Here is a 23,617-nt window from a genome sequence, read left to right as displayed (position 1 = left end):
CCAGTCATGTTTGTCCGCTGTGTCGTCTCGAGTTGCCATGTCAAGATGAACTATAGCATGTCAAGATTGTAGGGTTGAACTTCAGTTACTTATTGTAATAAATCAGTGTTAAATATCTTTTTCCATCCGAGATCCTTTTGTTTTGTTGTTTTGAGTGTTCTTTATATAGTATCAACATACCATGTTTTGCAACACCTGGCCAACATCAACATATAAACTATATATCACAAGTTCTCATACATACTACAACCTTATACACGTACAGACACTCTCTCTCTCTCTCTCTCTATATATATATATATATATATATATATATATATACATATGGACATTATAGCAATGACTGAAAGTCTGATACTAGTCCTTGTTCAGACATAAGTCCAGTCATCATCCTAGAATAGATTACATACATGAGCGCTCTCTTGAGTTAGTTCGGTTGCTGCAATCACCAAAGATAAAGAGACATTACTTTTGGTGGATCATATAGCCATAGATATTTCCAATGTAAGGTGTGAAACACAAACCTGGTTGTAAGAAGTTTGACCAAACATTGAACCTGAAACCCAATTTTGATGATGATGATGAAGATCAGTGGCAAACATGGGTTGATCAAGAGGGATTTGAAAGCAACTACTACTACTAGCTGTTGGATCAAACATTGATGAAGGATCTTGTTGTTGTTGCAAGTTTTTAAATTCCATTTCAGTTTTTATCTCATTCTCTTGATCTTCTTCCATTCCAAGAGTAGTACCAAATGGTGTAGGATACGAATATTCCTCCCCAATTTGTCGTAAACCCAAGAAACCATTTCCTTGTTGTCCTAACAGCTCAAACTGTTGTCCAGGGTTGATGCATTTCTGATATTCTTGTTTTACAGACTCAAAGAAGCAGTTTGTGTAAACCGGAATCGAACCATCCATCTCTCTGTTTTCAATTCAGTAGAGCATGACTTAGAGAGCATAGTCTGGAAGTGAATAATTTCTATATACTGTAACTTAGGACTCTTACCTATGAGGAATAAAGCTGGAATCACCAGGTAATATTGTTTGCTGGTTATCTTTATCAGGAAAGCCAAGACATGGAGTGAGCTTCTTGCATACTATTATTATCTCCCATCGCCAAAGGCAATATCCCGCTGTGAAACTGCAGTTTAAAGGCTTTGACCTGGTTAAGAAGTTGTCCTCATGAAGACAGTGAGTGAGAGAGGGGAAAGAGAACTAATAGTTTTAACCTGTGTTGTTGTACATTCGATTGGCAAAAGCTGGTTCTTTCCGTGATGTTCCTGCAAAGTAAAGGAAACCGTTTTTGTAACTGATGTTCATATGATTGAGTTGAAAGGAAAATAAAAATAACACACCTTGTGAAACTGGATTCTTTCTATAGATTTCCTCAATGATTCTTCCAATAAAGTGAGGTGCTCAGTGTTTTCTATTCTATCAATGTTCGTCCAACAACTGAAATTCATAAGAAGAAAAAGAAGATTCAAATAATGACTGAAACAAGATATCAAGTTAGTTAAAAACTGACGAAAGTATAATATTTCCACACCTTAGCCTCCTATGACACTCCATAAGCTGAGCTTGGAAAATGGCTACTTGGTTACTTAGACTCTGTCGTGGGGTGGGGGGTAAAAGGTAACAAAAACTTAAGAAAGTCTAACAAAATTCAAGAACTGATGATGGTTGATACATACCTCAATAGTTTGATTCCTGCAGGATAAAGAGAAGACACCATCTCAGAGGCTTATAAATGACAAAAAAATGGTTAGTAGTTATAAGAAGACATAGCAAGTACCTTGCTCCTAAAAACTCAGGTATGTTTATATCATGATCAAGCTTCTTAAAAGTCTTCTTCAATGCCTGTAATTGAGCAAAAACAAATAAGCTCAGAGTTTTGTCAAACAAAACAAAAAAATAAGTTGATGAGAGAGGAAGAAATGCAGTGAGGTTTGTTCTTTACTTCAAGGCTCTCCAGCTTCCTGTTTATGTCAAAAAAACACACATAAAACTTTATTTTAGGAATATTCTATAAACATATTAGATTTCATTCTATAAACATATTAGATTTCATTCTAAAAATGTACGATTTGTTATGTGTCAAATTATTTGACGTATCCAAACTTTTATGCAGAATATAGTGACTTTTTACTTTATCTACCCTTGCATTAATAGTTATGATCGAGAGCAATTGTATATCAAAACAATGATAAACAATTTGCTTAATTTGTGTGCAATCCTCTAAAACATCAACTAAATAAAAGACATAGGGAGTAATGACTAAATCTATGAGTAATTAATGTGTTAATGGCAAAAGATGTAATAAAATACATAAAAAGGAGTTAATAAATATATGCGGAATTATTATTTGAAAGACAAATAATGATGTAATTAGGATGGGTGAAGAAAATGTAAAAGCTGTAATAAAATATTTTAAACATGTAACTTTTGTACTTCTATTTTAATAATATATATATATAAAGTTTAAAAATAATTAAAAAGTGATTCAAAATATAAAAGTGGTGTACTGGTTATCTATATTTTAGGAATATTCTATAAACATATTAGATTGCCTTCTAAAATGAATAGTTTGTTTAATATAAATTAATTCGTTCAAACAGCGAATTATAAACCGTTTGATTTAAATATTTAAATTTTAGTGAGTAGTCGAAATATTAATTAGTTAGAATAACGAACTAGGTAAAAAAATTTCTGTTTTTTTCAATGATAAAAATAATTAATGATGAAATCTATGAATAGTTAATATGTTAATGACAAAACTGAAATAAATACATAAAAGAGAGTTAATAAATATCTGCCAAAATTAGTATGGTAAATACAATTAATAACTAGTTAAAAACCGCAATAAAACATTTTAAAACCGGTAAATTTTAATTTGTACTTTTTTTAATAAGATAGAAGATAAATAGATGTCTTTAATTTCAACGTGTGTCTTTATGATTTCATAGCTATTGCAAAACGCAAAGATAAAGAAAGTGAAAACGGAAATTGTTAATCTCTTATTTGTTAAAAAAAATGAGAAATGTTTACTCCTCTTAAAAAGAAAGGAAATTGCTAGGTTATACTGAAAAAATACAGTTCTGTCACCGACTAAAAAGATCTAATAAACATAGGGGCGACTTAACAGTATAAAGGATTCTTGGGCGAAAACAATTTTTAGTTCTCTATAATTAATTAATTTTAATTTTATCATCATAATATTATTAAAGTATATAAAACTTATCTAACATTATTAATTTATTTGTATTTTGTAAATATAAAAAAACAGACTATTATGTCTTTTAAATATTGTGTAAATATGAGATTGTAAGTGGAAAAAGAAAAGTTAGACCCTTGCTGTCATAAAAAAGAAAAAAAAAATCTGGGTCCTTTATAGTACTAAATTAGCTTGATTTTAGGTGGGCCCGTGCGATTCCACTGTTTGCCCTCCTACCTAAGCATTGGAGAAACAGTCTGGTCCTTGTGTTATAAATATAAGTAACCCTGTAGGCTAGAGCAAATCAGCAACAACAAAAAGCTTTTAACTATCTTTCGCCTACTGATATTGCTTCCGTAAGTAGTCATGAAACACAAACTATCCCACGAAATCGATAACTACCCTGAATCAGACGATGCGGGCACACTCAGAGTCACGGCTAAGATCTTTGGCCAAGATGATAACTCGACATTCACGACTCTGTCCCTTGCCAAAGACTTCTTAGATGATGAGAACGAAGAGTGTAAAAGCAAAGAAGACTTGAACTACTTCTTGTTGGAAGCCGGAATCACCGAAGATGTTATCCATAATGCGATATTGGAGCTAATTGTTTATGTTGATGAGGTAACATGCCCTGAAAGTATCGAGTACTCTCCTGGCTGTGCTTTGAAAGTTCAGTTGGATCTTGTTCCTGATCATCTCGATGATGATGATGATGACTCTGAGATTCAAGAAGCTGCTCAAGTCTCGTTTGATGATACTAGCAATATCCGGTTTCGACCAGCTAGCAAGCTCGTGGTCAAGTCGCTACCCAGGAAAGTATACAAGAAGAAGAACGAGAACAAGAAGATGGTTAGCTTGGAAGAGTGCAGGATTTGTTTGCAAGAGTTTAGCAATGGAGGAATGGTTGTGACTTTATCATGTGGACATGAGTTTGACGATGAGTGTATCGTAAAGTGGTTTGAGACCAGTCATGTTTGTCCATTGTGTCGTCTCGAGTTACCTTGTCAAGATGATGAACTATAGCATGTCAAGATTGTTGGGTTGAACTCCGATTGCTTATTGTAATACATCATTGTTTAAATATCATTTAAATCTGATATTGTTGTTTTGTTACTTCAGAGTATGTTTTTATGTAGTATCAACATACCATCTTTTGTTGTCTCAAACACCTGGCCAACATCAACATAGGAACAATATATAATCATTATCATTTATACAAAATATAAGGTTCCTAGACAACATCTTTTACATGCAAAATGCCTAAAACTCCCCTGAGTACATGATACAAGCTCTCATACATACTAACACATTATACAGGTACACACTCTATTATACATTCAAACTAGTCCTTCTTAAGATGTAAGTCCAATCATCATCTATAGAATAGATTACAAACTTGAGCCCTCTCTTGAGTTAGTTTGGTTGCTGCAATCACCAAGGATACATAGACATGTTCATTTTAGTGGATCATATATCTAGATAGTTTCAATGGAAGGTGTGAAAAACGCAAAACCTGGTTGTAAGAAGTTTGACCCAAACATTGAATCTGAAACCCAATTTTGATGATGATGATCAGTGGCAAACATGGGTTGATCATGAGGGATTTGAAAGCAACTACTACTACTAGCTGTTGGATCAAACATTGATGAAGGATCTTGTTGTTGTTGCAAGTTGTTCAATTCCATTTCAGTTTTTCTCTCCTCTTGACCTTCTTCCATTCCAAGAGTAGTACCAAATGTGTAGGATACAAATATTCTTCCCCAATATATTTGAAACCCAAACAACCATCTCCTTGCTGTTCAAACTGCTCAAATTTTTGTCCAGGTTTGTTGCATTTCTGATCTTCTTGTTTTACAGAGTCAAAGAAGCAGTCTGAGTAAACAGTAAACGAACCATCAATCTCTCTGTTTTCAGTTCAAGCATGACTTGAGAAAGCATTTTTGGAAGTGAATAGTAACTATATACTGTGACTTGAACTCTTACCTATTAGGAAGAAAGCTGAAATCACCATGTAATATTGTTTGCTGGTTACTGTTATCAGGAAGCAAAGTCATGGAGTGAGCTTCTTGCATGGCATTATTACCTCCCATCACCAAGGGCAACTGTATCCTGTTTTGAAACTGCAGTTTTAAAGCTTTGGTTTTGTTCAGAAATTGTCCTCATGAAGACAGAGAGTGTGTGAGAATATAAAGGTCTCACATCGAGGATTTGAGTGGGACATAAATAATATATAAAGGACTTGAACCAATCCACCTACTGCCAATTGGTTTAGGTTGGAAGCCCAAAAAAGTGAGAGATGGGGAGAGAGAACAAATGGTTTTAACCTGTGTGGTTATACATTCTATTGGCAAAAGTTGGTTCTTTCCATAATGTTCCTGCAAAGTGAAGAAACCCACTGATGCTCATATGATTGAGTTGAAAGGAGACTAAATTTTATACACCTTGTGAAATTGTACTTTTTCAATAGATTTCCTCAATGATTCTTCCAAGAAAGTGAGGTGCTCAGCGTTTTCTATTTTATTGATGTTTGTCCAACAACTGAAAACAGCCACCATAAGAAGAAGAAGACTCAAATATGACTGAAACTAGATTTCAAGATAGTTGAAAAACTAAAGAAAGTATAATATTTTCACACCTTAGGCCTTAGACTCCTATGAAACTCCATAAGCTGAGCTTGGAAAATGGCTACGTGGTTACTTCGACCCTGTCGTGGTGGTAAAGGTAACAAAAACTTTAGCAATCTGACTCAGAGAGCTTTAAAAGTATCTAACAAAATTCAAGAAACCATGATGGTTGATACATACCTTGATAGTTTGATTCCTTCAACATAAAGAGAAGACACCATATCAGAGGCTTATTAACGACAAAAGTATGGTATATGAAGTCATAGCAAGTACCTTGCTCCTAAAAACTCATGTATGTTTACATCATGATCAAGCTTCTTAAAAGTCTTCTTTAATGCCTGCAGTGGAGAAAATAGAAATAAGCTCAGATATGAAACAAAAACGTTCATGTGAAAGGAAGTAATAGGTTTATTCTTTACTTCAAGGCTCTCCAGCTTCCTGTTATGTCAAAAAACCCAACACTTTATTTTAGTTCAATAACACAAATTACATGATAGGGTTGAGAGTAATCATGGTTCCTACCTAACTCTTTATGGTTTTTAATGAAAGTTCGTGTTCAAAAAAAAAAGGGTTGAGAGTAATCTATAGTTACATAATAATGCTTATGTACCATTTTGTCCTTTCTTATGGAGTTATTTGAGCAAACTAAGAAATAACCTCTTCAATGCATTTATATCATTTATATTTCAATTTGTTTTTTTTTTATGATTTCACTAGGTGTCTTGCCCGCATATGCGGGCTTAATCGTTTTACAAATATTTACTAGTTTATTTTTTATTAATTCAAAACCCAGCATAATAACTTATTATTTATGTTTTCGAAAAAATTAAATCAAACATATATATATATATGAAAAAATCTAATTAAATATATATGTTTAATTAAAATTTATTAAAGATAACATTGACTTTAACCACTGAATTTATTATAATTGTTTAATAGTTTATTTTTAAATTTTATAATTGAAAAATATGTTTTAAGATAACAACACAATATATAAGAATTATCTTATTTTTAAAAAAGATAATATTATTAATAAAAATTCGTTTTTGATTATATAATTAATTATATATAAAATTCATTAAGTGTATTATAGATATTAACCGCTCTAACTTTTAACGTGAGAGCTCGATTCCAAAAATTTACTTCGCAAATAATAATATAGTTAATTAAAATTTATTAAAGATAACATTGACTTTAACCACTGAATTTATTATAATTGTTTTATAGTTTATTTTTAAATTTTATAATTAAAAAATATGTTTTAAGATTACAACACAACATACAAGAATTTATCTTATTTTTTAAGAAGTTAATATTATAATAAAAATTCGTTTTTGATTATATAATTAATAATATATAAAATTCATTAAGGATATTATAGATATTAACCGCTCTAACTTTTAACGTGAGAGTTCGATTCCAAAAATTTACTTCGCAAATAATAGTATAGATATAGATTCCTATTTGTCCTTTGTTTTTTTTTTTATGATTTCATTCCTGTTTATAAAACAAAGAAAAAATGTGAAAGGGAAAGAACAGAGTAGTTACACAAAAAAGGAAAGACCATAGTAAAAAAAAAGGAAATTTTTAATCTGTCGTCTGTGAGAAAAAGGAAATTATCAATTGTCTTGAAAAGAAAAAAGGAAATTAGTAAACAAAATACTACTAGGTCACCGACTAAAAAGGTTAGATAAATACTAGTCCTTGTGTTATAAATATAAGTCACCCTAGAACAAACCAAGTTCATCGATTCAGTTTCTTTTTTCAGAGCGACTATCAAAAAGAAAAAAAAGCGTTTAACTCTGTGTTTTCGACTGACATTTGCTTTCGTAAGTAGTCATGAAACACAGATTATCCCACGAATAGATAACTACCCTGAACCAGACGATGTGGGCATAATCAGAGTCACGACAAGGCTCTTTGGCCAAGATGATAACTCGACGTTCACGGTTCTGTCGCTTGCAAGAGACTTCATCGCGAACGACGAGTGTAAAAGCAAAGAAGACTTGAACTACTTCTTGTTGGAAGCCGGAATCAATGAAGATGTTATCAGTAATGCGATATTGGAGCTAATTGTTTATGTTGATGAGGTAACTTGCCCTGCAAGTATCGAGTACTCTCCTGGATGTGCTTTGAAAGTTCGGTTGGATCTTATTCCTGATTATCTCGATGATGATGATGACACTGAGATTCAAGAAGCTGCTCAAGTCTCGTTTGATGAGACTAGCAGTATCTGGTTTCGACCAGCTAGCAAGCTCGTTGTCAAGTCGCTAACCAGAAAAATATACAACAAGAAGATTAAAAAGGAAAAGAAGAAGATGGTTAGCTTGGAAGAGTGCAGGATCTGTTTGCAAGACTTTAACAATGGAGGAATGGTTGTGACTTTATCATGTGGACATGAGTTTGACGATGAGTGTATCGTAAAGTGGTTTGAGACCAGTCATGTTTGTCCGTTGTGTCGTCTCGAGTTGCCATGTCAAGATGAACTATATCATGTCAAGATTGTAGGGTTGAACTTCGGTTACTTATTGTAATAAATCAGTGTTAAATATCTTTTTCCATCCGAGATCCTTTTGTTTTGTTGTTTTGAGTGTTCTTTATATAGTATCAACATACCATGTTTTGCAACACCTGGCCAACATCAACATATAAACTATATATCACAAGCTCTCATACATACTACAACCTTATACACGTACAGACACACTCTCTCTCTCTCTCTCTCTCTCTCTCTCTCTCTCTCTCTCTCTCTCTCTATATATATATATATATATATATATATATACATATGGACATTATAGCATTGACTGAAAGTCTGAAACTAGTCCTTGTTCAGACATAAGTCCAGTCATCATCCTAGAATAGATTACATACATGAGCGCTCTCTTGAGTTAGTTCGGTTGCTGCAATCACCAAAGATAAAGAGACATTACTTTTGGTGGATCATATAGCCATAGATATTTCCAATGTAAGGTGTGAAACACAAACCTGGTTGTAAGAAGTTTGACCAAACATTGAACCTGAAACCCAATTTTGATGATGATGATGAAGATCAGTGGCAAACATGGGTTGATCAAGAGGGATTTGAAAGCAACTACTACTACTAGCTGTTGGATCAAACATTGATGAAGGATCTTGTTGTTGTTGCAAGTTTTTAAATGCCATTTCAGTTTTTATCTCATTCTCTTGATCTTCTTCCATTCCAAGAGTAGTACCAAATGGTGTAGGATACGAATATTCCTCCCCAATTTGTTGTAAACCCAAGAAACCATTTCCTTGTTGTCCTAACAGCTCAAACTGTTGTCCAGGGTTGATGCATTTCTGATCTTCTTGTTTTACAGACTCAAAGAAGCAGTTTGTGTAAACCGGAATCGAACCATCCATCTCTCTGTTTTCAATTCAGTAGAGCATGACTTAGAGAGCATAGTCTGGAAGTGAATAATTTCTATATACTGTAACTTAGGACTCTTACCTATGAGGAATAAAGCTGGAATCACCAGGTAATATTGTTTGCTGTTTATCTTTATCAGGAAGCCAAGACATGGAGTGAGCTTCTTGGATACTATTATTATCTCCCATCGCCAAAGGCAATATCCCGCTGTGAAACTGCAGTTTAAAGGCTTTGACCTGGTTAAGAAGTTGTCCTCATGAAGACAGTGAGTGAGAGAAGGGAAAGAGAACTAATAGTTTTAACCTGTGTTGTTGTACATTCGATTGGCAAAAGCTGGTTCTTTCCGTGATGTTCCTGCAAAGTAAAGGAAACCGTTTTTGTAACTGATGTTCATATGATTGAGTTGAAAGGAAAATAAAAATAACACACCTTGTGAAACTGGATTCTTTCAATAGATTTCCTCAATGATTCTTCCAATAAAGTGAGGTGCTCAGTGTTTTCTATTCTATCAATGTTCGTCCAACAACTGAAATTCATAAGAAGAAAAAGAAGATTCAAATAATGACTGAAACAAGATATCAAGTTAGTTAAAAACTGAAGAAAGTATAATATTTCCACACCTTAGCCTCCTATGACACTCCATAAGCTGAGCTTGGAAAATGGCCACTTGGTTACTTAGACTCAGTCGTGGGGTGGGGGTAAAAGGTAACAAAAACTTAAGAAAGTCTAACAAAATTCAAGAACTGATGATGGTTGATACATACCTCAATAGTTTGATTCCTGCAGGATAAAGAGAAGACACCATCTCAGAGGCTTATAAATGACAAAAAAATGGTTAGTAGTTATAAGAAGACATAGCAAGTACCTTGCTCCTAAAAACTCAGGTATGTTTATATCATGATCAAGCTTCTTAAAGGTCTTCTTCAATGCCTGTAATTGAGCAAAAACAAATAAGCTCAGAGTTTTGTCAAACAAAACAAAAAATAAGTTGATGAGAGAGGAAGAAATGCAGTGAGGTTTGTTCTTTACTTCAAGGCTCTCCAGCTTCCTGTTTATGTCAAAAAAACACACACAAAACTTTATTTTAGGAATATTCTATAAACATATTAGATTTCATTCTATAAACATATTAGATTTCATTCTAAAAATGTACGATTTGTTATGTGTCAAATTATTTGACGTATCCAAACTTTTATGCAGAATATAGTGACTTTTTACTTTATCTACCCTTGCATTAATAGTTATGATGGAGAGCAATTGTATATTAAAACAATGATAAACAATTTGCTTAATTTGTGTGCAATCCTCTAAAACATCAACTAAATAAAAACATAGGGAGTAATGACTAAATCAATGAGTAATTAATGTGTTAATGGCAAAAGATGTAATAAAATACATAAAAAGGAGTTAATAAATATATGCGGAATTATTATTTGAAAGACAAATAATGATGTAATTAGGATGGGTGAAGAAAATGTAAAAGCTGTAATAAAATATTTTAAACATGTAACTTTTGTACTTCTATTTTAATAATATATATATATATAAAGTTTAAAAATAATTAAAAAGTGATTCAAAATATATGAATAAGTAAATATATGTACTATGAATAATTACAGAAAATACATTTGAGATTATCTGGTGAAATGGTTATCTATATTTTAGGAATAATCTAAAAACACATTAGATTACCTTCTAAAATGTATATTTTGTCTAAAAATAAATAAATTATTTAGAATAGCGAATTATTAACCATTTGATTAACATAATAAAAAAGAGTCAGTAAATCAATTATTAATTATTTGGAATAACGAATTATGTAATTTTTATGCTTGTTTTAAACGACAAAAAGAATTAATGATGAAATCTATGAGTAGTTAATAACTTAATATGTTAATGACAAAAACTAGAATAAAATATATAAAAAGAGAATTCATAAATATATGTCAAATTATTATGGTAAAGACTATTAGTGAAGTAGTTAAGATGATTGAAAAATGTAAAAACTGTAATAAAACAACTTAAAATTGGTAAATTGTGTTTCGTATTTCTGTTTTAATAAGATAAAATATTTAAAGCTTAAAAATTATTACAAATTATGGATAAGTAAGTATTTTTATTATGAATAATTACAGAATCTACATATGAGATTATGTGGTGTACTGGTTATCTATATTTTAGGAATATTCTATAAACATATTAGATTGCCTTCTAAAATGAATAGTTTGTTTAAATATAAATTAATTCGTTCAAACAGCGAATTATAAACCATTTGATTTAAATATTTAAATTTTAGTGAGTAGTCGAAATATTAATTAGTTAGAATAACGAACTAGGTAAAAATATTTCTGGTTTTTTCAATGATAAAAATAATTAATGATGAAATCTATGAATAGTTAATATGTTAATGACAAAACTGAAATAAATACATAAAAGAGAGTTAATAAATATCTGCCAAAATTAGTATGGTAAATACAATTAATAACTAGTTAAAAACCGCAATAAAACATTTTAAAACCGGTAAATTTTAATTTGTACTTTTGTTTTAATAAGATAGAAGATAAATAGATGTCTTTAATTTCAACGTGTGTCTTTATGATTTCATAGCTATTAGAAAACACAAAGATAAAGAAAGTGAAGACGGAAATTGTTAATCTCTTATTTGTTAAAAAAGGAGAAATGTTTACTCGTCTTAAAAAGAAAGGAAATTGCTAGGTTATACTGAAAAAAATACAGTTCTGTCACCGACTAAAAAGATCTAATAAACATAGGGGCGACTTAACAATATAAAGGATTCTTGGGCGAAAACAATTTTTAGTTCTCTATAATTAATTAATTTTAATTTTATCATCATAATATTATTAAAGTATATAAAACTTATCTAACATTATTAATTTATTTGTATTTTGTAAATATAAAAAAAACAGACTATTATGTCTTTTAAATATTGTGTAAATATGAGATTGTAAGTGGAAAAAGAAAAGTTAGACCCTTGCTGTCATAAAAAAGAAAAAAAAATCTGGGTCCTTTATAGTACTAAATTTGCTTGATTTTAGGTGGGCCCGTGCGATTCCACTGTTTGCCCTCCTACCTAAGCATTGGAGAAACAGTCTGGTCCTTGTGTTATAAATATAAGTAACCCTGTAGGCTAGAGCAAATCAGCAACAACAAAAAGCTTTTAACTCTCTTTCGCCTACTGATATTGCTTCCGTAAGTAGTCATGAAACACAAACTATCCCACGAAATCGATAACTACCCTGAATCAGACGATGCGGGCACACTCAGAGTCACGGCTAAGATCTTTGGCCAAGATGATAACTCGACATTCACGACTCTGTCCCTTGCCAAAGACTTCTTAGATGATGAGAACGAAGAGTGTAAAAGCAAAGAAGACTTGAACTACTTCTTGTTGGAAGCCGGAATCACCGAAGATGTTATCCATAATGCGATATTGGAGCTAATTGTTTATGTTGATGAGGTAACATGCCCTGAAAGTATCGAGTACTCTCCTGGCTGTGCTTTGAAAGTTCAGTTGGATCTTGTTCCTGATCATCTCGATGATGATGATGATGACTCTGAGATTCAAGAAGCTGCTCAAGTCTCGTTTGATGATACTAGCAATATCCGGTTTCGACCAGCTAGCAAGCTCGTGGTCAAGTCGCTACCCAGGAAAGTATACAAGAAGAAGAACGAGAACAAGAAGATGGTTAGCTTGGAAGAGTGCAGGATTTGTTTGCAAGAGTTTAGCAATGGAGGAATGGTTGTGACTTTATCATGTGGACATGAGTTTGACGATGAGTGTATCGTAAAGTGGTTTGAGACCAGTCATGTTTGTCCATTGTGTCGTCTCGAGTTACCTTGTCAAGATGATGAACTATAGCATGTCAAGATTGTTGGGTTGAACTCCGATTGCTTATTGTAATACATCATTGTTTAAATATCATTTAAATCTGATATTGTTGTTTTGTTACTTCAGAGTATGTTTTTATGTAGTATCAACATACCATCTTTTGTTGTCTCAAACACCTGGCCAACATCAATATAGGAACAATATATAATCAATTATCATTTATACAAAATATAAGGTTCCTAGACAACATCTTTTACATGCAAAATGCCTAAAACTCCCCTGAGTACATGATACAAGCTCTCATACATACTAACACATTATACAGGTACACACTCTATTATACATTCAAACTAGTCCTTCTTAAGATGTAAGTCCAATCATCATCTATAGAATAGATTACAAATTTGAGCCTTCTCTTGAGTTAGTTTGGTTGCTGCAATCACCAAGGATACATAGACATGTTCATTTTAGTGGATCATATATCTAGATAGTTTCAATGGAAGGTGTGAAAAACGCAAAACCTGGTTGTAAGAAGTTTGACCCAAACATTGAATCTGAAACCCAATTTTGATGATGATGATCAGTGGCAAACATGGGTTGATCATGAGGGATTTGAAAGCAACTACTACTACTAGCTGTTGGATCAAACATTGATGAAGGATCTTGTTGTTGTTGCAAGTTGTTCAATTCCATTTCAGTTTTTCTCTCCTCTTGACCTTCTTCCATTCCAAGAGTAGTACCAAATGATGTAGGATACGAATATTCTTCCCCAATATATTCGAAACCCAAACAACCATCTCCTTGCTGTTCAAACTGCTCAAATTTTTGTCCAGGTTTGTTGCATTTCTGATCTACTTGTTTTACAGACTCAAAGAAGCAGTCTGAGTAAACAGTAAACGAACCATCAATCTCTCTGTTTTTAGTTCAAGCATGACTTGAGAGAGCATTTTTGGAAGTGAATAGTAACTATATACTGTGACTTGAACTCTTACCTATTAGGAAGAAAGCTGAAATCACCAGGTAATATTGTTTGCTGGTTACTGTTATCAGGAAGCCAAGTCATGGAGTGAGCTTCTTGCATAGTATTATTACCTCCCATCACCAAGGGCAACTGTATCCCGCTTTGAAACTGCAGTTTTAAGGCTTTGGTCATCTCATGAAGACAGAGAGTATGTGAGAATATAAAGTTCTCACATTGAGGATTTGACTGGGACATAATAATATATAAAAGACTTGAGCCAATCCACTTACACTCACTTACCGCCAATTAGTTTTAAGTTGGAAACCCAAAAAAGTTAGTGAGAGATGGAGAACAAATTGCTTTAACCTGTGTGGTTATACATTATACTGGCAAAAGTTGGTTCTTTCCATAATGTTCCTGCAAAGTGAAGAAAACCTTTTTTTTGTAAATGATGCTCATATGATGGAGTTGAACGGAGAATAAACTTCACACACCTTGTAAAACTGGACTTTTTCTATAGATTTCCTCAATGATTTTCCAATAAAAAGAGGTGCTCAGTGTTTTCTATTCTATTGATATTTGTCCAACAACTCAAAACTGCCACCATAAGAAGAAGAAGACTCAAATATTGACTGAAACTAAATTTCAAGATAGTTGAAAAACTAAAGAAAGTATAATATTTTCACACCTTAGGCCTTAGCCTCCTATGAAACTCCATAAGCTGAGCTTGGAAAATGGCTACGTAGTTACTTCGACCCTGTCGTGGTGGTAAAGGTAACAAAAACTTTAGCAATCTGACTCAGAGAGCTTTAAAAGTATCTAACAAAATTCAAGAAACCATGATGGTTGATACATACCTTGATAGTTGATTCCTGCAACATAAAAGAGAAGACACCATCCCAGAGGCTTATTAACGACAAAAGTATGGTTAGTAGTTATATGAAGTCATAGCAAGTACCTTGCTCTTAAAAACTCATGTATGTTTACATCATGATCAAGCTTTCTTAGAAGTCTTCTTTAGTGCCTGCAATGGAGCAAAAACAAATAAGCTCAGATATGTCAAACAAAACAAAAACGTTGATGAGAAAGTAAGTAATCAGGTTATTCTTTACTTCAAGGCTCTCCAGCTTCCTGTTACGTCAAAAAAATACAACACTTTATTTTAGTTCAATAGCACAAATTAGATGATAGGGTTGAGACTTGAGAGCAATCTATACTTTTACATAATAAGGCTTACCATACCTTTTTCATTTTTGTCCTTTCTTACGGATTAGTTAATTGAGCAAACTTATAAATAACCTCTCAGCGCATTATGTCATATATATTTCAATTTGTTTTTGTTTTTGTTTTTATTATTTCATTCCTATTTGTCCTTTCTCGTTTAATCATTGTGTCATTTATATTTCAATTTGTTTTTGTTTTTATGATTGCATTCCTATTTATAACACACAGAAAAAAAATGTGAAAGGGAGAGAACATAGTAGTTGCAAAAAAAGGAAAGAACATAGTAAAAAAGGGAAACTGTTATTCTGTCGTCTGTAAGAAAAAGGGAATTATAAATCGTCTTGAAAAAAAGGAAATTATAAATCGTATTACTAGGTTATACTAAAAAAAATACTGTTAGGTAACCGACTAAAAACGTTAGATAAAAACTAGTGCTTGTGTTATAAATAAGTCACCCTAGAACAAATCAAGTTCATCGATTCAGTTTCTTTTTCAGAGCGACTATCAAAAAGAAAAAAAAGCGTTAAACTCTGTTTCTTCGACTGATATTTGCTTTCGTGAGTAGTCATGAAACACAGATTATCCCACGAAATAGATAACTACCCTGAACCAGACGATGTGGGCACAATCAGAGTAACGGCAAGGATCTTTGGCCAAGATGATAACTCGACGTTCACGACTCTGTCGCTTGCAAGAGACTTCATAGAGAACGACGAGTGTAAAAGCAAAGAAGACTTGAACTACTTCTTGTTGGAAGCTGGAATCAACGAAGATGTTACCAATAATTCGACACTAGAGCTAGTTGTCTATGTTGATGAGGTGACGTGCCCCGCAAGTATCGAGTATTCTCCTGGATGTGCTTTGAAAGTTCAGTTGGATCTTATTCCTGATTATCTCGATGATGATGATGACTCTGAGATTCAAGAAGCTGCTCAAGTCTCGTTTGATGATACTAGCAGTATCCGGTTTCGACCAGCTAGCAAGCTCGTTGTCAAGTCGCTAACCAGGAAAATATACAACAAGAAGATTAAAAAGAAAAAGAAGAAGATGGTTAGCTTGGAAGAGTGCAGGATCTGTTTGCAAGACTTTAACAATGGAGGAATGGTTGTGACTTTATCATGTGGACATGAGTTTGACGATGAGTGTATCGTAAAGTGGTTTGAGACCAGTCATGTTTGTCCGTTGTGTCGTCTCGAGTTGCCATGTCAAGATGAACTATAGCATGTCAAGATTGTAGGGTTGAACTTCGGTTACTTACTGTAATAAATCATTTTTAAATATCTTTTTCCATCCGAGATCCTTTTGTTTTGTTGTTTTGAGTATGTTCTTTATATAGTATCAACATACCATGTTTTGCAACACCTGGCCAACATCAACATATAAACTATATATCACAAGCTCTCATACATACTACAACCTTATACACGTACACACACTCTCTCTCTATATATATATATATATATATATATACATATGGACATTATAGCAATGACTGAAAGTCTGAAACTAGTCCTTGTTCAGACATAAGTCCAGTCATCATCCTAGAATAGATTACATACATGAGCGCTCTCTTGAGTTAGTTTGGTTGCTGCAATCACCAAAGATAAAGAGACATTACTTTTGGTGGATCATATAGCCATAGATATTTCCAATGTAAGGTGTGAAACACAAACCTGGTTGTAAGAAGTTTGACCAAACATTGAACCTGAAACCCAATTTTGATGATGATGATGAAGATCAGTGGCAAACATGGGTTGATCAAGAGGGATTTGAAAGCAACTACTACTACTAGCTGTTGGATCAAACATTGATGAAGGATCTTGTTGTTGTTGCAAGTTTTTAAATTCCATTTCAGTTTTTATCTCATTCTCTTGATCTTCTTCCATTCCAAGATTAGTACCAAATGGTGTAGGATACGAATATTCCTCCCCAATTTGTTGTAAACCCAAGAAACCATTTCCTTGTTGTCCTAACAGCTCAAACTGTTGTCCAGGGTTGATGCATTTCTGATCTTCTTGTTTTACAGACTCAAAGAAGCAGTTTGTGTAAGCCGGAATCGAACCATCCATCTCTCTGTTTTCAATTCAGTAGAGCATGACTTAGAGAGCATAGTCTGGAAGTGAATAATTTCTATATACTGTAACTTAGGACTCTTACCTATGAGGAATAAAGCTGGAATCACCAGGTAATATTGTTTGCTGGTTATCTTTATCAGGAAGCCAAGACATGGAGTGAGCTTCTTGCATACAATTATTATCTCCCATCGCCAAAGGCAATATCCCGCTGTGAAACTGCAGTTTAAAGGCTTTGACCTGGTTAAGAAGTTGTCCTCATGAAGACAGTGAGTGAGAGAGGGGAAAGAGAACTAATAGTTTTAACCTGTGTTGTTGTACATTCGATTGGCAAAAGCTGGTTCTTTCCGTGATGTTCCTGCAAAGTAAAGGAAACCGTTTTTGTAACTGATGTTCATATGATTGAGTTGAAAGGAAAATAAAAATAACACACCTTGTGAAACTGGATTCTTTCAATAGATTTCCTCAATGATTCTTCCAATAAAGTGAGGTGCTCAGTGTTTTCTATTCTATCAATGTTCGTCCAACAACTGAAATTCATAAGAAGAAAAAGAAGATTCAAATAATGACTGAAACAAGATATCAAGTTAGTTAAAAACTGAAGAAAGTATAATATTTCCACACCTTAGCCTCCTATGACACTCCATAAGCTGAGCTTGGAAAATGGCTACTTGGTTACTTAGACTCTGTCGTGGGGTGGGGGGTAAAAGGTAACAAAAACTTAAGAAAATCTAACAAAATTCAAGAACTGATGATGGTTGATACACACCTCAATAGTTTGATTCCTGCAGGATAAAGAGAAGACACCATCTCAGAGGCTTATAAATGACAAAAAAAATGGTTAGTAGTTATAAGAAGACATAGCAAGTACCTTGCTCCTAAAAACTCAGGTATGTTTATATCATGATCAAGATTCTTAAAGGTCTTCTTCAATGCCTGTAATTGAGCAAAAACAAATAAGCTCAGAGTTTTGTCAAACAAAACAAAAAAATAAGTTGATGAGAGAGGAAGAAATGCAGTGAGGTTTGTTATTTACTTCAAGGCTCTCCAGCTTCCTGTTTATGTCAAAAAAAAAACACAAAACTTTATTTTAGTTCAATAGCATAAATTAGATCATAATAATGCTTTACCATACCTTTTTGTCCTTTCTTGTGGAGTTAATTGAGCAAACTTAGATATAACCTCTTCAATGCAACTGTTAAAGAACAAAACTCAAATCAGTTCATCCCATATTACTTACTACCTTTATGAAGTATGAAAAACATACGAATTTTCTTTTGGATAACAGAGCAAAATGAAAAGATCACACAATGTTTTGATATGATGCATTAAAGTACAAAACTAAATTGATCAATTTGAGAATGTAATTGATATATGTTAGTTAACCTGTGTTGTCCATGGAGCATGGTAGGCTTGCCGGTAGGAGAAAACATGAGAAGGAGAATATCAATATCACACAAAATGGATAGCTCTTTGGCTTTCTTCAGTATCCCACATTTTCTCTTCGAGTATGTAACTTGCCTGTTGCCTGTGCTCTCAAGCCGTTTAATCTCCAGCTTAACCCTACCCATATCCTGTTCAAATACATTAACCTTTTCATCAAAACCCAAGAAATAAAAAAAAAAGGACGAACATGTTCTTCGAATAACTCACTTCAATGACCAGATGAAGTTTTACTTCTTGGGAAAAAAAAAGTTTTACTTCTTGCAAGGGATTATACTTTCTCTCTGAGTGTCTCAAAGCTTCAAACCAAAATGTTTATATTCGGACACAGAGTCTCTCTCTCTCTCTATAGAGGACAAGATTTCACTCTAATGAAAGGTTTTAAAAAGGGGGTTCTTTGCAGCAGAAACAGAGTAATATGGGGTTCTTTGCGTGGAAACAGAGAAGAAACTCATGAGAGTGAGCACAGAGGAGGCCAAAGTTACAAAGAAGAGAAAGATCATGGATGAAGGAAGGAAAGGATTGTCCGAGAAAGATCAAGAAGAAGAAAAGAAGGGAAAGATTAACGGTGGAACATAGGGAGGAGGGAAAGCTCGTAGAAGCAGCGAAGGGACAACCTTCGAATTCGGTGGGACCGTGGGAGAGACTTAAGACGTCGACCAACGGTTTGTGTGCTCTCTGTTCTGTACAGAGAGAACCGGTTTTGCTTTAAATCAATTTGGTTTAGAACCCCCATTTTTAACCGACCAATCAAACCGGGATTTTCCCTAGCTGGGCCTAAGTTAGTAAGCCCATTTAAACCTTTGACTTGTCTTTCGCCCTAATTAACATCGCCTCTGTTAGTCAATTCCTCTATATAACACTTCTCCAGAACCCTTGTGTTTGACAATGTAGTAGTTTTGAGGTTCGGGTTTCTAGAGCTTTGTTAGTCTTGTTGTCGTTTGATGTGTTTTTCTTTTTTTTTGTCTTTGCTTGTTTTTGATGCCTGTGATGGTGTAAAATATACTTTGAGAGATTAATCTCTAGGAAAAATAAATCCAGTCTGGCATTTTTTTTCTCTTATTTTTGATGATATATAGCTCCTACTCTTAGATAGAATAGTTTTTTAGGTTCTGTGTGTTGTTAATGTTTTAGCATCTTATTTATGGTTTTTTTTTTTTTTTTTTTAACTGGCTTTCGTATTAAAAAACACTGGAACAGAAGTTTTACAGAGATAAACATAGAAGAGAAACAGAAAAAGAGGTACAACTTGAAAGTAAAGCAAAAAGAAATACCAAATCCGAATATAATCAACCCAAAATGGGGATAAACAGCAGAGGACAAGAGGGATTCAAGTAAAATGGTACGACAACACCTATTCAGCTAGAGAATGGTCAGACAACACAGACAAGTCGCGAGAGCAACTCCGGGCCTTACATTCTGTTCACCTTTCGGATTGTTGTTAATCCAGAGAGGAGCCAAAGCTACCTCACTCTCACCCACACTTATACAACTACTGGCAACTAAGCACAAAAAACCGGGTTGCAAAGAAGGCAGTCATGACAAAGGTGGAAGAGAACATGTACTGAAAAGAAAAGGAGATCACCTGACAGAGCAATCAACTGACCGCCATGTCACTGGGATGGAGAAACACCTAAGCACGCCATCTCTGTGGAACAAGAGAGCATCGAAGACCCACGAAGCTAACCAAGCTCCACACGTACTCCTAGCTCTAAGAACTAGAGCAGGTTCTTTTCTTTACCTGAACAAGCGAGGACTGCCGGAGATAGACGGAGACCACGCACCAATGAAGAACTTGATAACCACCACCAGCAAAACCGAAGGGAGAGGAAGGCAAAGGACGAAGAGGAGATCAGAAAGCCACCGCCTGAGAATGATGAAAAGATCAGAAACTCCTTATGGTTTTCTTACCTAAGGAGTTTGTAATTATTTAGTGCAAGTGACGATGAAAAGACAGGGACATCAGAATCTCCTTTGATAGGAGATGAGAATGATGATTATTGTCTAAATGGGAATCTCTCTGATGCATTATACCCCCAATAAAATTCAATTTTGATATAATTTTGTACTCTCTTCTTTTCACTCAATCTCAAGGTGATTCCATATGTTTAGTTATTTGAATTCATATGAAGTTGTGCTCCTTTCTTAATTTATGTTCTTTATATCCCTTTTAATTAGTAATTGCAAGTGACGATGAAAAGACAGGGACATCAGAAATTCTCCAATTAGGAGAATTTAGAATGATGACTAACGTCTAAATGGGAATCTCTCTGATGCATAAACTAAGTAACTTCATTATTTAAAAGCAAATCCTTTGGTCATTCGATTTCGAGTTATTGGCTATGTTTGTTCGGTTCTTGGGTTTTACAATTGCACGTATTATCAGATTTTTAGTGATGGCGAGGCTAACCATGATTTGCGTTTATTAAACGTTTAGGAACTAATATTAGCATTTTAGTTTGTCCTGTTAATAGAAGAATCTATTCGTCTAACAAATGAGATAGAGAACTATCTAGCAACATGGTTTTGGATGAAACGGAAGACCCTGTAGATTTTGATTTTTTGATTCGAGGTTTATGTTTTTTCTTTGTATGTATAAGATATTATCCCAATGCTGTATGCTTCATTTACTTTTAATCATCGAACACAGTGCAGATCATAACCAATATAATGAACTTTTCTTTTCCATCTCAATTATACTTTTGTGTTTTAATGGATGTTTTTGATAATTCATAAAACAAAATAGAACGTTAAGCTTTTAGCAAACTGTATCAGCAACACTAAAAAAGCTAGGCAAGTAGCTACACAAAGAAAAACATCATCACTATCAGCTTCACAGAGAGATAAGAAGAAGACTTCTACACTCTTTTCTTACAGTGATCAAAAAAGACAAAAAAAAATCCGAATATAAATGAATCATCATATTCGGACAAACAAACATGTTCAGGCCAAGACACCATTAACAAAGAGAATCAAGATTCTCGGTTCTGCTTCTCACAATCCGATGGAAAACTTCTCTTACTTTCCTCTCAAACGGATCCAACCCATTTTTCAATGCCTCATGAACCTCCACAAGCTCCTCCACTCTCTGTTTCACCTCAATCTCCTTCTCCTCGCTCATCGGAAAATGAATCGAATCGATCAGTTCGTTCATCACTCTCGAACTCTTCTCAATCCGACCAATCTCCTTAAGCAACCCACAACAATTCTTCCTGTCTCTCCTCTTGGACTCCTCGACGATCTTATCGTGCAGCGACATAACCGGAGCCGCCCACTGGAACTGCCTCGGCACAAAGAAATTAACTTGCAACCCACGATCCTGACAAGGAAACGCAGCCACCAAAACCCACATCACAAACAACAAAACCGACGCCATAGTGTAAACCGGAAACGCTAAACCGTTGCTCGCGACGACGTCGTTTTGCCGAGGCGTATTTAAGTTGCTCGCCAAGGCTTGTAACTGCTTAGAAGCCGACCACGACCTCGAGACGCTCCACGAGAGCGATCTGAAGTGTCCCATCGAACGGTGGTGACTGTGGCTGTCTTTGACTCTTCCGAACGAACGGTTGCGATGAGCCAAACTCGTTTCTTTCTCGTCGAGCATCCCGATCGCTAAATCGACCAGAGCCTTCTTCGCTCGCCGGAGCTGACCTTCTCCGACGGTACGGCGGCTGTCTAAAGCCGAGATCACGATGTCGGAGAGCTTCTGCCACTGGCGGATCTGCTCGATGCCGTCGCGGATCGCGTTGCAGACGTCGAGGGCTTTGATGCTCCGTTCGAAGTAATCGGAGATCAGACGGTTCATCGGAGACGTGGAGATTTGAGATCGGTGGTTGAAGACGATGGCTCGGAACTCCTCTTGGCAGCATAGAAACGAATCTAAAAGCTTTCCGATCCACTCGAGGGAGAGAAGCTCGCCGTCGCCGTCGCCGGAGGCGTTGAGATCGGTGAATTTCTCGGCGACTTGTCTCTGGAAAGAATCTAGCTCGGCCTCCATGCTGTGGCCACTACTTCCGGCGGCGGGTGTGTTTGAGTCAACTTGGTCTCGCCGGAAACTTAGGAATGACCTCCCGAATGTTCCCTGAAAATCCGTCGCCGGCATCCTCTGTACAGATACAAAGTCGGGACTGTTCTTTTGGTTGAGAGAGAGAGAAAGAGAGAGTGATGACGATGATTGGTGAAAGGTAGGAGAGTTTATAAAGCGATCATTTTGACCGCGTAATTTTAATATATGCTTTGGAAATATTCAATATATTTTAGATATCTTTCCCCTTTTAATTTCACTTTTTAAATATATATAAGAAAAGAAAAGCTACTATTTGATTTTTGTGTGTTCTCATTCCTTTTAATCTCGTGTTTCTCTTTTTGTTTACTCGTCACGGAACACGCAATGTACACGTAGAGAGGGGGGGGGGGGGGGGGGTAAACAAATCTACAAGCTTCCATATCTTGTAATGGGCACTGTAAAAGAAGTCTCAGTTGCGGGAACCTTACAGTCACGGGATTGTGATATTTGATGTCGAGAATGAGATACTAGTGGCTGCCACGTGGAGAAAAATTCAAGAGATGGGAGCTGTTACGGGAGACTAAGTCAGTGCACTGTACATGTGGGAAGAAAACAGCTAAGTCTTCGTTGGCGCGTAATGAAGAGAGAGGGTAATAAAGGGACTCGGTCTTGTTGATTCGTTCTTGTCTCACTAGAAAGCTCAATGACAATTGACAAACGCTGACATGTAATTCCTCTTCTTCTCTTTTTTTTTTCCTATTCTTCTTGTGATTTTACTTTTTGCAAATGTCAGATGATAAAATATCTACTATATTTTATAAATATAA

The 23,617-nt window shown here is 34.7% G+C and overlaps 7 protein-coding genes, 3 non-coding genes and 2 pseudogenes across 11 annotated transcripts; 7 read left to right on the top strand and 5 right to left on the bottom strand.

Annotated features, from left to right (window-relative positions):
- Nucleotides 1-157: 157 nt before the first annotated feature.
- Nucleotides 158-3,581, bottom strand: LOC117125931 (annotated as a pseudogene).
- On the top strand, nucleotides 2,608-6,628 carry LOC117125805 (RING-H2 finger protein ATL79-like). Its single transcript, XM_033272260.1, has one exon. The coding sequence runs from the start codon at nucleotides 3,580-3,582 to the stop codon at nucleotides 4,237-4,239; it is 660 nt and encodes a 219-aa protein (XP_033128151.1). The 5' UTR covers nucleotides 2,608-3,579; the 3' UTR covers nucleotides 4,240-6,628.
- Nucleotides 5,898-8,377, top strand: LOC103872682 (E3 ubiquitin-protein ligase RNF181-like). The gene is made up of 2 exons (XM_009151114.3): nucleotides 5,898-5,937; nucleotides 7,710-8,377. Exons 1-2 carry the CDS (start codon nucleotides 5,898-5,900, stop codon nucleotides 8,375-8,377), a joined length of 708 nt encoding a protein of 235 aa, XP_009149362.2.
- Nucleotides 7,313-12,456, bottom strand: LOC117125930 (annotated as a pseudogene).
- Nucleotides 10,281-13,343, top strand: LOC117125804 (RING-H2 finger protein ATL79-like). The gene has a single exon (XM_033272259.1). It carries the CDS (start codon nucleotides 12,455-12,457, stop codon nucleotides 13,112-13,114), a length of 660 nt encoding a protein of 219 aa, XP_033128150.1. The 5' UTR covers nucleotides 10,281-12,454; the 3' UTR covers nucleotides 13,115-13,343.
- A 224-nt stretch (nucleotides 13,344-13,567) lies between these two features.
- On the bottom strand, nucleotides 13,568-15,296 carry LOC103872684 (agamous-like MADS-box protein AGL65). Its single transcript, XM_033272909.1, has 6 exons — nucleotides 15,283-15,296; nucleotides 15,158-15,176; nucleotides 14,903-14,917; nucleotides 14,734-14,802; nucleotides 14,077-14,213; nucleotides 13,568-13,997 (listed from the first exon to the last, which is right to left on the bottom strand). Exons 1-6 carry the CDS (start codon nucleotides 15,294-15,296, stop codon nucleotides 13,568-13,570), a joined length of 684 nt encoding a protein of 227 aa, XP_033128800.1.
- On the top strand, nucleotides 13,631-16,541 carry LOC117125806 (E3 ubiquitin-protein ligase RNF181-like). Its single transcript, XM_033272261.1, has one exon. The coding sequence runs from the start codon at nucleotides 15,837-15,839 to the stop codon at nucleotides 16,488-16,490; it is 654 nt and encodes a 217-aa protein (XP_033128152.1). The 5' UTR covers nucleotides 13,631-15,836; the 3' UTR covers nucleotides 16,491-16,541.
- Nucleotides 16,542-16,637: 96 nt separating this feature from the next.
- On the bottom strand, nucleotides 16,638-21,273 carry LOC103872683 (agamous-like MADS-box protein AGL65). Of its 2 annotated transcripts, none has more exons than XM_033272248.1 (11): nucleotides 18,995-21,273; nucleotides 18,728-18,915; nucleotides 18,477-18,536; nucleotides 18,378-18,396; nucleotides 18,213-18,277; nucleotides 18,111-18,126; nucleotides 17,966-18,027; nucleotides 17,775-17,871; nucleotides 17,649-17,699; nucleotides 17,427-17,560; nucleotides 16,638-17,342 (listed from the first exon to the last, which is right to left on the bottom strand). In XM_033272248.1, the coding sequence occupies exons 2-11, from the start codon at nucleotides 18,910-18,912 to the stop codon at nucleotides 16,898-16,900; spliced, it is 1,134 nt and encodes a 377-aa protein (XP_033128139.1). In that variant the 5' UTR covers nucleotides 18,913-18,915; nucleotides 18,995-21,273; the 3' UTR covers nucleotides 16,638-16,897. The 2 variants fall into 2 exon arrangements, with proteins under 2 accessions (XP_033128139.1, XP_033128140.1); XM_033272249.1 differs by having other exon boundaries at nucleotides 17,966-17,991.
- Nucleotides 19,763-19,836, top strand: LOC117126328. The gene has a single exon (XR_004448903.1). It is a non-coding gene; the product is annotated as a small nucleolar RNA Z267 (small nucleolar RNA).
- Nucleotides 20,717-20,814, top strand: LOC117126334. Its single transcript, XR_004448906.1, has one exon. It is a non-coding gene; the product is annotated as a small nucleolar RNA R44/J54/Z268 family (small nucleolar RNA).
- LOC117126335 lies at nucleotides 20,965-21,064 on the top strand. The gene has a single exon (XR_004448907.1). It is a non-coding gene; the product is annotated as a small nucleolar RNA R44/J54/Z268 family (small nucleolar RNA).
- A 237-nt stretch (nucleotides 21,274-21,510) lies between the features above and the next one.
- Nucleotides 21,511-23,054, bottom strand: LOC103872681. Its single transcript, XM_009151113.3, has one exon. The coding sequence runs from the start codon at nucleotides 22,884-22,886 to the stop codon at nucleotides 21,744-21,746; it is 1,143 nt and encodes a 380-aa protein (XP_009149361.1). The 5' UTR covers nucleotides 22,887-23,054; the 3' UTR covers nucleotides 21,511-21,743.
- Nucleotides 23,055-23,617: the final 563 nt, after the last annotated feature.

Source organism: Brassica rapa, chromosome A06 (genome assembly GCF_000309985.2).
Source record: "Brassica rapa cultivar Chiifu-401-42 chromosome A06, CAAS_Brap_v3.01, whole genome shotgun sequence".
Classification (NCBI taxonomy): domain Eukaryota; kingdom Viridiplantae; phylum Streptophyta; class Magnoliopsida; order Brassicales; family Brassicaceae; genus Brassica; species Brassica rapa.
The sequence above is the reverse complement of the archived record's forward strand: the minus strand, read 5'-3'. Positions and strand labels throughout refer to the sequence as shown.

Excerpts from the sequence above, each read along its gene's own strand:
- LOC117125805 (XM_033272260.1), top strand. The coding sequence starts at position 3,580 with ATGAAACACAAACTATCCCACGAAATCGATAACTACCCTGAATCAGAC.
- LOC103872682 (XM_009151114.3), top strand. The coding sequence starts at position 5,898 with ATGGCTACGTGGTTACTTCGACCCTGTCGTGGTGGTAAAG. Across the intron at positions 5,938-7,709 it reads ACCCTGTCGTGGTGGTAAAG|ATAACTACCCTGAACCAGAC; the intron begins GTAACAAAAACT and ends TCCCACGAATAG.
- LOC117125804 (XM_033272259.1), top strand. The coding sequence starts at position 12,455 with ATGAAACACAAACTATCCCACGAAATCGATAACTACCCTGAATCAGAC.
- LOC103872684 (XM_033272909.1), bottom strand. Across the intron at positions 14,214-14,733 it reads ATAGGAGGCTAAGGCCTAAG|TTTCAAAGCGGGATACAGTT; the intron begins GTGTGAAAATAT and ends TTAAAACTGCAG. Across the intron at positions 13,998-14,076 it reads TTCAGCTTTCTTCCTAATAG|AGAGATTGATGGTTCGTTTA; the intron begins GTAAGAGTTCAA and ends AACTAAAAACAG.
- LOC117125806 (XM_033272261.1), top strand. The coding sequence starts at position 15,837 with ATGAAACACAGATTATCCCACGAAATAGATAACTACCCTGAACCAGAC.
- LOC103872683 (XM_033272248.1), bottom strand. The coding sequence starts at position 18,912 with ATGGGTAGGGTTAAGCTGGAGATTAAACGGCTTGAGAGCACAGGCAAC. Across the intron at positions 18,537-18,727 it reads ATGCTCCATGGACAACACAG|TTGCATTGAAGAGGTTATAT; the intron begins GTTAACTAACAT and ends GTTCTTTAACAG. Across the intron at positions 17,700-17,774 it reads AAAGAATCCAGTTTCACAAG|GAACATCACGGAAAGAACCA; the intron begins GTGTGTTATTTT and ends TTTACTTTGCAG.
- LOC103872681 (XM_009151113.3), bottom strand. The coding sequence starts at position 22,886 with ATGCCGGCGACGGATTTTCAGGGAACATTCGGGAGGTCATTCCTAAGT.